Source organism: Hyaena hyaena, unplaced genomic scaffold (assembly GCF_003009895.1).
Source record: "Hyaena hyaena isolate Hyena2069 unplaced genomic scaffold, ASM300989v1 scaffold_331, whole genome shotgun sequence".
NCBI classification, from domain to species: Eukaryota; Metazoa; Chordata; class Mammalia; order Carnivora; family Hyaenidae; genus Hyaena; species Hyaena hyaena.
In genome coordinates, this window is record NW_024080965.1 from 17,686 (window position 1) to 30,836 (window position 13,151).

At 58.6% G+C, this 13,151-nt stretch overlaps 1 protein-coding gene across 4 annotated transcripts; it reads left to right on the forward strand.

Moving 5' to 3' along the window:
* The first annotated feature begins 3,143 nt into the window (after window positions 1–3,143).
* Window positions 3,144–8,840, forward strand: FGF8 (fibroblast growth factor 8). Of its 4 annotated transcripts, none has more exons than XM_039249300.1 (6): window positions 3,144–3,175; window positions 3,281–3,317; window positions 3,857–3,955; window positions 4,174–4,354; window positions 7,534–7,640; window positions 8,550–8,840. In XM_039249300.1, the coding sequence occupies exons 1-6, from the start codon at window positions 3,144–3,146 to the stop codon at window positions 8,838–8,840; spliced, it is 747 nt and encodes a 248-aa protein (XP_039105231.1). The 4 variants fall into 4 exon arrangements, with proteins under 4 accessions (XP_039105231.1, XP_039105232.1, XP_039105233.1 ...); XM_039249301.1 differs by having other exon boundaries at window positions 4,207–4,354; XM_039249302.1 differs by lacking the exon at window positions 3,857–3,955.
* Window positions 8,841–13,151: the final 4,311 nt, after the last annotated feature.

Here is a 13,151-nt window from a genome sequence, read left to right on the forward strand (position 1 = left end):
GGCTGTTTGTGTTGGCAAGGAGTGTGTGTTTGTGTTTGCAGGAGGCGAGGGTGTGTGTGTGTGTGTGTGTGTGTGTGTGTGTGTGTGTTTGTGTTTGCGGAGTGTGGGGGCGGCCAGGAAAGGTGGCCGGGCTGTCACTCAGCGATCAGGTTGACAGGCGCTCCCTCATCAGGTCCAGGGAGCTCTGATTGCAGATTCGAGGAAACAAAATAGCAATTGTAATTACGGGGCTTTGATAAGATAAAGGAAGGAGCGAGCTGGCCGGGAAGCGAGCAAGCAGTGAGGAAGGGACACAGCGGCCTGCTGGGGCCCCGACAGAATATTTGCATCTGTCACTCACAGGGCTGATGGGACAGTACCTGGCGCCCTATGTGAGGGTGTCCCCATCTGCTCCCCTCCCCACCCCCACCTCAAGCCATAGACTTTTGGAGAGAGGAACTCTCCCAAATTGATGAATATTCAGTTTGGGGGAAAGTTCTCCAAAAGCAAAGGAATTCTTTCCTGTAGAGAGGCCCCTTGATAGAGGCTAAAGTGTACTAAAACCTTGACCTCCACACTTTAAGGTGCCTGGATGCCCATCTCCTCTGGGGGTGGGAGGAGGGTGGCCTATGATCATTGAGGCTCAGCTCAAGGCCTTCAGAACCTTCTGGGAGCTCCGGAACCAGAGTTGGACCCCTAGTCAGATGCCTTGGCCTCCACCCTCCCTCCAGAGAAGGGCAGGTCCCCAGAGTGAGTCTGGTTGTGGCTCCAGGTCTATGCACACTAAGAGTGGGCTGGACTGTCATGCCCCCTGTCTGAGTGCTGCTTCATGCTGTTCTCATCAGACTTTTCAGAGGGCCTGGTCTCGGGTAGGGAGAAGGCCCATCCCACCCTCTGCTCTCCATCTCTCCATTGACTCAATCACACACACACACACACACACACACACACACACACACACACACACTTTCAGGGGCCTACAGTGTGCAGGGCATGAAGGTAAAATGGTGAGCATACTGCCGGTTTGAAGCAATACACTTGGGGAGGTAGACACTCAGCAAGTGGCCTGCAGGCCCCTAAAAGGAGCATCGTGAGGAAAAGGGCTGGTGTGGGCTGTGGCCAATGGAGCCCACCTCACCTGTCTCCCTTGTGATGGGTTCACCTCTTAGTTGAGAGGAAACAGTGCAAGTCCAGCCTTTAGCAGATACAAGTGCTCAATAAATAGTGGTGATTATAATCTGTTGGTAGGGGGGTAGTAGGGAGAGAAAAAGCAAGCCTTCCCGAGGAAGCCACTCATGGTCTGAGGTCTAAATGCTCAGCCAGTTTCTTCGTTATTCATTCATCAAATACCAACTGCGGAACAACCCTGGCCAGCTCCGTGCCATGAGCTGCAAGTTCTGGTCTAAAAGACAGCCCTTGCCCAGAGGTCTGTGTGTGCAAGAACCAGCAGTGAACAGACTCCTGGAGGTGGGTAACACGTAGGCTCAAGGGGTCTCCTTCTTGGAGGGAGGATGAGGTCTTGGGACAAGCACTCTGACTCTGCTTTCCCATCTATGGATTGCTCAGGGTTAGCATGATGGCTGGGAGTGCGAAAGGGTGGGGCACAGGGACAGGTGGGGCGCAGAGAAAAGGGAGGGAGGTAGACCTTGGCTGTGCTGCATCCTGCTTCTGGCCTAATGGCTTCCAGGACCACCCCAACCCCTCCAGTCCAAACCCCAAGGACATAAGGTGGGGGCGGTGGGGAAGGGGAGGTCATAGGTGGAGTCAGCAGCTGCGCAGGGCATCAGTGGTCCCACCTGCTTCTCAGAAATATCTGTCCCAGGGCAGCTCTGCCCACCCAAGCTGCTCCCAAGGAAGCGCCATGGCTCAGGGGTTCCAGAAGCCCCTTGGGGGAAGCAATGAGGGGCTGGGAGAAGCTTAGACAAGTCCCTACCTCCTTTGGTTTCTCCTTTCTCGGCAGGCCCCCCTCACAATTGACAACAAGCACGAGTCCATGTCTAGCACACAGTAGGTGTGTAGATGCCTAAGTGCTTAAGTAATGAGACCCTGAGAGGGAAAGACTAGGCGGCCTGGATTCAAGTCTCTTCCGCAGGAAAAGCAGGGGACAGAGTTATTTTTGCCCCCTCCTCCTGCTGCTCTGGGAGAGCGGCAGCCACGAATGGGTCCTTCCAGGGATCTCTGGGCTCTTTTCCCACGTAGGTGGCTACTTCAGGCTAGTGTACGTGGGACTGAGGCAGGGGTGATGGTGATAATAAGGGAGGGACATTTCTCGCTCTCAGGGTCTTCTTGGAGACCGGCGCGACAGGAGAGACCAGACACTGGTAGGAAGGGTTACTCAGCAGGAAGGTGGTGGGGTCGGGTCGCCGTCGCACACGCACTCACTGCCCGAAGGCCGAGCGCACAGCCATTCACTCCCGCTTCAGCGGCCACTTCCAGGGGGCACACGTGGTCGAAGCACACAGTAGGTGGCTCGGAGACCTGCTGTCTAGCCTGAGGCGTGAGCCGACCGGGCCCCACCGTGGAGACCCGGCACCTTCCGACCCCGGCGGCACCCCGCGGTCCGGGGAGCCCCAGCCCGAGGCGCCCCCATCCCCACGGGTCCAGACCCCTAGAGCGCGCGAGGGGTCAGGCCGGGGATGGGGGGAGGCGCCCCCCGCCGGCCGCCCCCGCCCCTCCCGCGGTCCCCAGACCCCTCCCCTAGCTCAGACCCCCAATCCCAGACCCGCCGGCCGCCCCGCCCCGGTCCGCCCCGCCCCCGCCCCGGGCTGCGTCCGGGCCCCAGCTCCCAGCCGGGGGCTGCGGGCTTCGGCCGCCCGCCCCGCGCTCCCCCCTCGCGCCCGGTGCGGCGCCCCCCGCCCCCACCCCTCCCCCTCCCTTCCCACCTACCCACCCACCCTGCCGGCCCGTTACCCTCCCGCCCGCTCCGGCTCCTGAGCAGCCAGCGGCCACCGGCTCCGGCAGCGGCGGCAGAGCGACTCGGCGCGGCGCGGCGTGGCGCGGCGAGCTCGACATTCCACGGGACCCGCGGAGCCGCGTCCGGACCGCCGCCCGCCTCCCGCGCCCCAGCCTTCGTCGGCCGCCGCCGCCCTCTGCTCGTCCCTCGCGGCCGCCCGCGGGCCGGCGTGATCCCGCCGGGGCTCTTGGTGCTCCCCGGGCCGCGCGCCATGGGCAGCCCCCGCTCGGCGCTGAGCTGCCTGTGAGTACGGCCGCCGCCCCCTCGTCCCCGCCGGGCCCGCGCCGCCGCGCCCTCTCCGCTCACCCCGCGCCCTCTCTCTCTCCCACCCGCTTTTGTCTCCCACAGGCTGTTGCACTTGCTGGTTCTCTGCCTCCAAGCCCAGGTAAGGCGCACTGCGCGGCGGCGGGGCCCGGGCGGGCCGGCGGGGGCAGCCGGTTGGCAAGGTCGGGCAGGGGCCCGAGGACCAAGCCTGCGGCCAGCGCGGCCGGGCTGGAAGAAACCCTCGAAATCCAGCCCCGAACTTCCCCGAGGAGGGAGCTAGGGAACAGAGAGGGAGCGCCCTGCCTAAGGTCACACAGCTAGTGTGCAGCGAGGCTCGAACGCAAGGTTTCGCAGTCCAGCGCTTTTCTCCCGTGCATTCTAGCCAGGTTGGGGTGGGTGGGGAGCTCTAGGGCCAGCCACACCTGGCTGCCGAGGAAGGGGGGAGCTGGGGCCCGGGAGCGTTCGTTGTCACAAGTGCCGGTGACTGCCGCAGGGACTCTTCCGCGGCTCTCGGGGGACACTTGCGGCGGGTCTGGCCGAAAGATCAGGTGCCTAGGCTCTCTGCGCTCTCAACATTTGCTCCGTAAATTTGTCTTTATAAATGTCAGGGGTCGGGCAGCGCTGCCTCCCTACTTACAAGCGCCCTGCTTTTCTAGGAAGGCGGGGGGGGGGGGGGGCGGGGGGGGGGGGGTTGCGCTGGGCAGGGAGCTTGCCTCCCTGTGCGGAGCTGGCCGGGAGTCCCGGGGTGTGTCCCGACAGGTAGGTCCGGATCGTTCCGGGCTGTCCATGTTAGGCTGAGGCTGCCCGATTTTCTTTGGTGGGGTGTTGTGGCCTGAGCTGGCATGTTGGGGGGAATCCTCCAGCCCCTGCCGGCTGCCTGGGGCAGTGGAGGGGTATGCAGGGCGATGGGGGCCACTCGGGCCCCTGGGCAGAGTAGCATTATAATGGCGTGTTGTGTATTTTTCAATTTCCTAAAGGTAACTGTTCAGTCCTCACCTAATTTTACACAGCATGTGAGGGAGCAGAGCCTGGTGACGGATCAGCTCAGCCGCCGCCTTATCCGGACCTACCAGCTCTACAGCCGCACCAGCGGGAAGCACGTGCAAGTCCTGGCCAACAAGCGCATCAACGCCATGGCGGAGGACGGGGACCCCTTCGGTAAGGCGAATGGCACTGGGCAGGGTAAAGGTAGCTTGTAGAACATGCCTCCCCTTTCCCTGGCTGGCCTGCTCTGACTGGACCTGCCAGCCCCGTCTGCACCGGCAGGAGGCTTGCAGGCTTCCCAGCTCAGAAGGGAAGGAGTTAAGGCAAAAAAGCATCTTAGGGGTCAGCTGGAGAAAAGAGGGCTAGCGAAGGCACCTCGGGGAGTACTCGGCCCACAGGTGCCCCTTCCCTGCCCAGCAGATGAATGAATCCAGGAGTCTCCCGTTCCACCTCCCCCATTCACACACCCCTCCCCAGCTGCAGGTGGAGGCAGAGGGTTCAGCGGGAGGGGGGGGGGGGGCTCAGGTTTAAGGGAAGCTCTTGAAAGAGGATATGTCGCCAGGGCCCACAAAAGGAGAGAGTTGGGAAAGAGAAGGGAGAAAAATCCCCCCGACTCTTACAACCTGGAGGGCGTATGTCGTGCAGCTTTAAATATTTTGATCGGAAGGGCCAAGGGCACATGGGGAGTAGTCTTGGGAAGGGGCCCTCTTCTATTCCCCTGACCCAGGAACCCAGGTGGTGGTCAGAGCTGGGCTCCTGGCCGTCCGTCCGTGGGGTGGTGAGTCTAGGGAGCTACTGCGGGTCAGAGAGACTGAGGACTGATTGATTTCTAAAACATTCAATATTCCTGCCTTGAAACAAGGCCAATTTCCAGAGTCCTGGATGTACCAAGAGAAAAGCAAGCCCTCTGGGCGGCTGGTGTTGTTTTTAGAGAGCGATTATTGTGAGTTTAAAAACCTTTAAATAATGACCAAGTTAAACAAGCATGAAAGGAGAGGGGAAGACTCTATTAAAATGTAATAAAAAGGTGAGGCATTTTAAGAGCTAAGAAGAAAAATGAAGAATGATATAAAACAGAAAAGAACGAGCCTTTTTTCAGATGTGGAGTTTGAAAGGACTTGCAAGTCTGTAAATGTTAAAAAAGAGGTTCAAGATTGTTCTCTATGAATCTCTGGAGAGACCCCCGCGTCTGGCAGAGCGATTAAAACTCTTCTTACTTTCACCTTTTTTAACATTTCCTGAATACTTTCTCCTCTTCTCGAGCCAGTTTGGGGGATCGAGTATGTCTCACTGCATTTTTTCTGCATCGACGTAGCTGACTTCCCTTCAAAGCTGGAGAAGGAGACATAATTTTCCCGGGATAAATCTGTCACTGGGGTGGAAGAATAGGTTTGAAAATGTTAAGCTTTCCAAAAGCCCAGTTGGTCGGGAAAGCCGCTGTAAACTTGCAGCCCCAGCTCCCCACATCCATCGAGGAAGGAGAGTGGGGGCTCTCCATGGTGGGGGTGGGGGGCCGAGCTCCCCCGCTGGGCTGGCAGGGCCAGCCTGCCGTCCCTTTGTCCCTCTGTCCCTCCAAACTGGCTGCTTGCTTCTCTCAGCTTCCAAGGAAAGGGAACGAGTGCCTAGGTCCTCCTGGGGTTGCTCCACTGGAGCAAATGGTCCCTCATCCTTGGGTTTTGGGGAGGGAAGAGGCTAAGCTGGCCAATGGCAAACTCCTCTTCAGACCTCAGGAGTCTCATGCCCACTTCTGTCCTTACAAGTGTAGGAAGCTTTCCAGGTCCCTCGGACCCTGCCTGCCAGGCAGGGGTGGGAGCTGGAGGGCCCAAGGGCAGAGGCTTAGGGTGGACAGCCAGGGTGGTATGAGACTGGGGGAGGAGAGCAGAGGGGTCCTAGCTGCTTCCTTTTTATGGGTCCCAGGAAGGAGCCAAGGGATTGTTCCATCCCTGGCTGTCCCATTTGGCCAGAATCATCTTGCCCCTTTGCCAGCCAGTGTCCTTCCTGGCCCTTAACAGCAGCCACTCCTTGCTCTGGAAGGCAGACCAGGAGAGGGATGAGCAGACTGGCTGGGCCCACGAGGAGGTGGGTGGGAGGAGAGGTGACAGCTGCATTTCCCTGGCTGACTTGGAGCCAGACTGGGGAGTTGGCCACTGGGTCCCAGCTCTGTGTTTCTGTGAAGGGGTGGGGTAGTCACAGGCTGGGCAGGGAGGGCTTTGAGACCTTTAGTCAGCTTAGTTTCGGGGACAAAGAAGGTGCTGCCTTGTTAGGACAGGCTGGGAGGCAGCTCTGGGAGTCCCAGAGGAAAAGTCTGGAGGAAAAGTCTGGGCTCTGCAGTAGAGAGGATAGGAGACCCAGCCTTTTCTGTCCTATCTCTAGCGGCTAAGTCAGCCCTCATTCCCTTCTTGGGGACAGCCTCCAAGGGAGGAGTTACGCAAAGAGTAGACAGGGACCAGGACTTCTGTGGCCCTTTGGCCGTCTAAGGGGAGGGGGCAGGGGAAGAGGGCACAGAATTCAGCTCCCCGTCTCAGAGCTTTCCCGACTGAGAGGCAAGCATGCCTGCTTTTCTCCCCTCCTCACCCACAGTAAGTGTTTGGTCACTGGGGTGAGAAGCCCAGCTGTGATGGAGGTTGAAAGAGAAAAGACTATTTGAGTCATTGATTTCTGGACACTGGGGCTGGGGACAGTGGTGACTGGGAAGCGTGGAGAAGACCAGAGTCCCCCCAGCTGGAGTCTGAGGTTCTGGGAAAGCAGCTGCCTATGTATGGGCTGTGAGTGGAGGGAGAGTGGTCATCTTCTTAGCAGAGCAGGGGTGGGGGTGAAGGGGCCGTGAAGGCTGTGAGTTAGAACCCAAAGGGCCAGAAACAGGAGGGATGCTTTAATGTTTGGCCTCCCAGCTGATGTCACTGTTGCACCCCAGAAGTTTGTAGTGATCTGTGCGGCACGGACACACAATATTTTGACTTTGAAGGACTCCCAGAGACCTTTGATTAGAGTAGAGCTCTAGTCATGAAGCATTGACGTAAGTCAATACTATCTGGTTTTAAAGGGAGGGGGGGTCTTTTCAGTTCGGTGGCCCCAGGATCCCCCTGCAGAACTGTTTGTACTCCATGATCTTGTCCATCCCCCTGTGTAAATCCAAGTGAGGGGCCTGAGGCCCAGAAAGGAGACTTGATCTTTCCCAATGTTGCACGGTGTATGGGCAGCCGGGCTGGGGCCAGAGCCCACATTTTGGGTACCCGCTCTTGGACCAGTTGCTGCTGGGATGTGGCAGGGCTGGGGGTCAGCTGGGGTAATTATGTGGTAGAGTGGGGGGGGTAGGGAGCTTCCAATAACCATCCGCCCACCTTTTCTGACAGCAAAGCTCATTGTGGAGACAGATACCTTTGGCAGCCGGGTTCGAGTCCGAGGAGCCGAGACAGGCCTCTACATCTGCATGAATAAGAAGGGGAAGCTGATTGCCAAGGTGAGGCTCCAGAAGGAAGGGAGGGCCCCTAGGGCCTGGGGGTAGCCGGGCTGGCAGAGCCAAATCCCAGCAAGGTGGGCAGAGAGTCACAGGGCCACCTTGGGGTTACCTAATGATTGGGTGGGGGAGGGGGAGGTGAGAGAGAAGGAAACTGCTTTCGAGATGAAAAGCTATAAAGGCAAAGGAGGAAGAAGGAAGGGTAGGGTAGGGGCTGGGGGGGTTGGTAAATTCCATATATCTTTTTAACAAATCGCCAAATTGCTTTGCTATTATGTCCAATTACATGGTACCAGCATTTGGAATGTTCAGTAAGCCGCAGGCCCAGCCCCTCGGCCGATCTCTGAAATGGCCCCATTAGTCACGGCTCTTCTCCAGCCTCGAGTTCCCCGCTTCCTGGGCTTCTGGGGCTTGGGGCTCCGTGTCTTCTCCCCACAGGTTTCCCCTCCCCCATGGGGTGGCTGCCCTGGGGCCTCTGGGGTCCTTAGGGGCCGAGGCCGGGTGCGGGGGTGGGGGGCAGCTGGGGAAACTGGTGCGAGCAGCTTGGCCAGACTGGTGGGCAGGAGGCCAGGGCAGGCAGGGTCTGGGCCCCCTCTCTGCCCCTCTGTGTTGGGGCCCAGCCCCTCCGGAGACAACCATGTGTCACTGCTGCCCAGGAGGACAGGAAGTTGCCGGGTGGGCTGCGGCTTGTGAGGGATTAGAGAGCGGGTGCCCGGGCGGGGGTGGGGCTGCAGCTCGTGCCACCCTGCCATCTGCTGGGGTGCCCACCTGCTGTCTGGGGCCGCCTGCCCTCTGCCTCTGCTGGGGGGGATGGGGGCGGCTCCGGCCAGAGCCCAGTAACACCGCGTCTGCTCTCCCCCCCCCCCCCCCCCCCCCCCCCCCCCCCCCCCCCCCCCCCCCCCCCCCCCGCAGAGCAACGGCAAGGGCAAGGATTGTGTCTTCACGGAGATAGTGCTGGAGAACAACTACACGGCCCTGCAGAACGCCAAGTACGAAGGCTGGTACATGGCCTTCACCCGCAAGGGCCGGCCCCGCAAGGGCTCCAAGACGCGGCAGCACCAGCGCGAGGTTCACTTCATGAAGCGGCTGCCGCGCGGCCACCACACCACGGAGCAGAGCCTGCGCTTCGAGTTCCTCAACTACCCTCCGTTCACGCGCAGCCTGCGCGGCAGCCAGAGGACTTGGGCCCCGGAGCCCCGGTAGGCGCCGCCGGCCCCTCCCCGCCGCCACGGAGCTGCTCAGCGCGGGGGAGCACGGGAAGCTCCAGCGGGCCCAGGTCTGCGCCGCTGAAGGCTGGGGAGGAGCTGGGGGGCCCGGGTTCTAGCTGTTGATACTTGTTTGCTCTTGGGTTTTTTTGTTGTTTTGTTTTGTTTTTTAAACAAAAGAGAGGCTCTATTTTTGTATTCCACTTGGCTGTGGTGTCTGTGTTCTTAACTTTCAGGAAGGCCCTCAGGGGGGCCGAGACTGGGATTCTGGCCGGGGGGGGGGGGGGTCACCCAGAGGGGGGGGGGGGGCTTTTCTAGCCCAACAGAGGTGCTCCCGAACCCCAGCACTTGCAGGGCAAGCTGGCCAGGCTGTCGGTGACTCCACCTCACCCCTTAGGTGGGGGCAGGGAGGAAAGGGTGGGGACTTAGGGCAGGTCTTTTAAGAGTGGGTGTCAGTGGGGGTGCGGGGGTGGATGTGTATTAGTTATTAAATGACTGAAATATTTATTTAACTTGTTTTGTATTAAAAATGTGTGTTGGAGGGGAAGTCCTGCCAGGGGTCAGCCCCCAGCTCCTCCGCCAGCTGCCCTGGCAGATGAGTGATGCGGCCAATCAGGCCCCAGTTCTGACTCTAGCCTCCTTCCAGCCTGACTTAAGTCCCGTGCCTGTGTCATTGTTACAGAGGTGCTCTCCAGATAGGACAGAAGCAGGGAAAGGGGCAAGAAGTGGCACTTGCTTAGCTGGTCCTGGGAGCTCTCATACACGGACCTCCTACCTCTTAAGAGGAGTAACTGCCCGTCACTTCCCCAGTCACCTCTGGGGCCGAAATGATGGCTCTGCTAGGATCGGAGCTGCGTTCATGGATTCAGCGAGTTGTTAAAAAGGGCCTCTCTGTGTGCGCCTAGGGCTGTGTGGGAGACAAGTTGGAGGTGCCAGGGCTGGCTCTTTCTGAGTATCCGGCTCCAGAGAATGAAAGAAAAGAGTAGCTGCCAGGGTGCAAGGTGGAGGGCATGTTGGAGGGGAGACGGCCAAGATTGGTGTCGACAGTTGCGACGTGGAGCAAGGATTGACTTTTGAGGATTCTGGTTAGAGAGCTGAGAAGAGACAGTGCTGAAACTCAGGTGCTGCCAAAGGGCCCAGAGACCATGGTCCTGGGAGAAGCTGCTGACCCTGGAGAGATGGGGCCTAGGGGGAGAGGAACTGGGCCGGGGACCAGAGGGGAAACGTGTGCGGGGAGAGTAGGACTCAGACTCTGGCCTGGAGGAGAAGCAGCAGGTCATTGGTCAGGAGGGAAGACGGCTTTGGACGGAAGAGGACCAGGCAGGGCTGCGGCAGTGGCAGAGCAGGTCAGGGTGTGGGCACGGGGGCTGGCCTGTGATGGGCGGAGAGGGGTGTGTGGGTATGGACTTGTGAGACGGGCATCACACCACATGGAGGGAGAGTCCAAGCCCAGAGATGGCAGGTCTCCTGAGGCCAGAGCTCGCCCAGTCTTCATAACTGATGCCTTCCATTCTGGCTGTTTCTGCTGCCTTCTTTGACAGTGCCCCTGGGCTGCCCACGGTCCAGTCATTGGGCCAATCCAGAATCCTCTTCCCTCTGGGCCTCTGTTCTTTGGCACTTCTGTTGGGTGGGGGGCACCCCAAGGCTTCCTAACCACGTGGGCCTCTCAGAGTTGAAGCTGCAAGCTCCAGGGTCAGGCCATCCAGGTGGACCAGGCGTTCCAGGGCTGAATGGCAAGCCTTGGGGTGGAGAGGTTGGGGACACCCTGGGCTCTGTCCATGCCACCTTGTCTGGCTTGCTATGGGGGTGAGAGGCTCTGGATAGAGTCGGTGTCTTCTGGTGCATAGACACTGGGGATGTGGGGAGGGGCTCTAGACATCTCTCTTCCTGCTCCCCCAGCTCTTAGTGCCTCCTCCTCTGCTCCATCCCCTCCCCTCCCCCTTTAATTAATTCTGGGTGAGCAGCCTGGCTTTATTGTGCAAGGAACTAGGGTCTCACTGTGGGAAAAGTCACACCTTCTGAGCAGCTTCTGATGCCATGCAAATGAAGAGACCGTCCAGGAAACGCTTTCATCTGCACGGCCGCCTGTCCAGCCCCCAGCCCAGTAATTGCCCACATTTCATTTGTTTGAGAGCAATTCCTGGGGGAAGCCATAGGGTAGGAGGGAGTCTGGGGTGGGGGTGGGATGTCAGGCTCTCCCGGCCAGTGATCCTGGCTAGAGTGGGGCCAGGCTGGGCCCAGGCTGGTCACTGGCTAGGCCAAAGCCACTCGTGAAGCCCCCAGGCTGGGGATGCCGAGCTCTCCAGGATGGTGGAGTGGAAGCGTGCCATGGTTGCTGAGAGGGAGAAGAGGTGGGCTGTCCAGAGAGCCACACCTGCCTTACAGAGAGTTGAGAGATGACTGGGGTGGGGGGGTGGAGTGTACAGGTGGACAGGAGGTGGGGATATGCTCCTTGAGGCTTCCGGGACCTTTGGGAAGGGGTTGACTTCCAGCAGGAGCCCAGGCCAAGGACCCATGGGAGTGGAGCCCAGAGTGGTGGGGCTAGGCTGGGCTGGAGCACCCACTACCTTGTTTATCTTTGCCTTGCTGCCTCCACAGAGCCCTCGCTAATGGGGTTTTACAGCCCACTCAAGCTGCAACTGGCCAAGAATCAATCATTACCGGCACTTAGTGGTTTGATAGTTAACAGCCTGAACTGAAGCCAAACTGGTTGTTAACTGTGATAACAACTGATTTCAAGGGGTTATTGCCGGCCCAATATGCTCAGTCCATTTATTTCGGGGAAAACAAGCAGGGAGCTGTTGCAGGGCCCAGAAAAGGGAGAAGGACTGGGCTCTTCTTGGCCAAAAGGTCTGCCGCTGTCTTAGAATGGGTGCTGGCTGTGAAGGCCCTGGGGCCTGCCTGAGGTCTGCACGGGGCTTGACCTCCCAGAACTCCCTCAGGACCTGTGTGCAGGCCCAGGTGACCCACACGCAAGACCCTTCCCTATCCTCCCTTCTCCTCAGTTCTTACCTCATCCCGATCCCTCCTCTCCTGTTTTTATAGCAGTACTATCCACGAGACCCTCATGGGGACTAGGCAAGCCTAGTGGCCAGGCCTCCACTTGTCCCCAGCCAGCAGGTGGGGCTGGACCCGCTCACCCACTCCTCTCTCACCAGAGCCTCCCAGAACCCTGCCAACTCCAAACCAGAACCTTGTCTTTCGTTTCAAGGCCAGCAAAGACTCCTCCCAAGCCTGGATGAGAAAGTGTGAGTGAAGGCTCTCTCCTCTGGGCTCTGTCCAACCCTACCTTCTCCCTCAGCCTGAAGGCAGAAGGTGAGGCTGTGGCCAAGCATCATTCTGGAATGTTGCCGCTGCTAAGGACCTCAGGAGTTCCCCCATCATCTGTAGACAGACACCATAGGGCCTGGAAGCCAATCAAAGCTAGTACTAGAAACCAGGTGTCAATTTCCAGATCCAGGCTGTCTCTTGAGGATCTTAGGTCTTCCCCTAATGCCATTCATTCATTTGATATTTATTCAGTGCCTGTTGTGGGCCAGGCTCCATTGTGGGTAGAGGGACAAGCAGGAAAGGAGACAAAAGCCCTGTCCTTATGGAGCCCATATTCCAGCGGGGTGGGGGTACAGAGCAAACAGTATGTAGTATAGCAGACACTGAGAGCCATACAGGGAAAAACGCAGAGAAGGAAATGAGTGTGAAAGGTAGGGTAAGGGAGTAGCAATTTTAAACAGGGTGCCCAGAGAAGGCCTCATTCAAATCTTGATGTTTGAGCAGACACCTGACCAAGGTAAGGCATACAGGCTTTGGGGAGGGGCCGTCTGGGTGGAGGGGAGAGCAAGTGCAAATATTTCCGCATTAGGGGAGGAAGAAGGAGCAAAGTAGGGTGTGTGTGGTGGGGAGAAAGCTGGAAGCTGAGGGGTGGTAGTGGAGAGCTGATCACATGGGGCCATTAAAAAGACTTTAGTTTTGATTCTGAATGAGACAGCAGACCATTGCGGGGGATGCAGGGGTGGTTTTAGCAGTAGAGTGACATGCTCTGAATGAAGTTTTAACATTGGCCGCTGTGTAGAGGACAGATACCTCGGGGGCAAGGGAGACCAGTTATGAAGATACTGCAGTAATTTCGGTGAGAGATGACAGCGGATTGGAGGCAGTGAGAAGGGACTTGGATTTGGGGCAGTTTTTGCAAGTGGGGATGACAAGATTTGCTGATGGATTTGAACGTGGGCTGTGAGAGAGATAGGTCGAGGGATTTCCAGGGTTCCTGGCCTGAATCACTGAAAGGATGGAGGGGCCATTTGCTGATGCA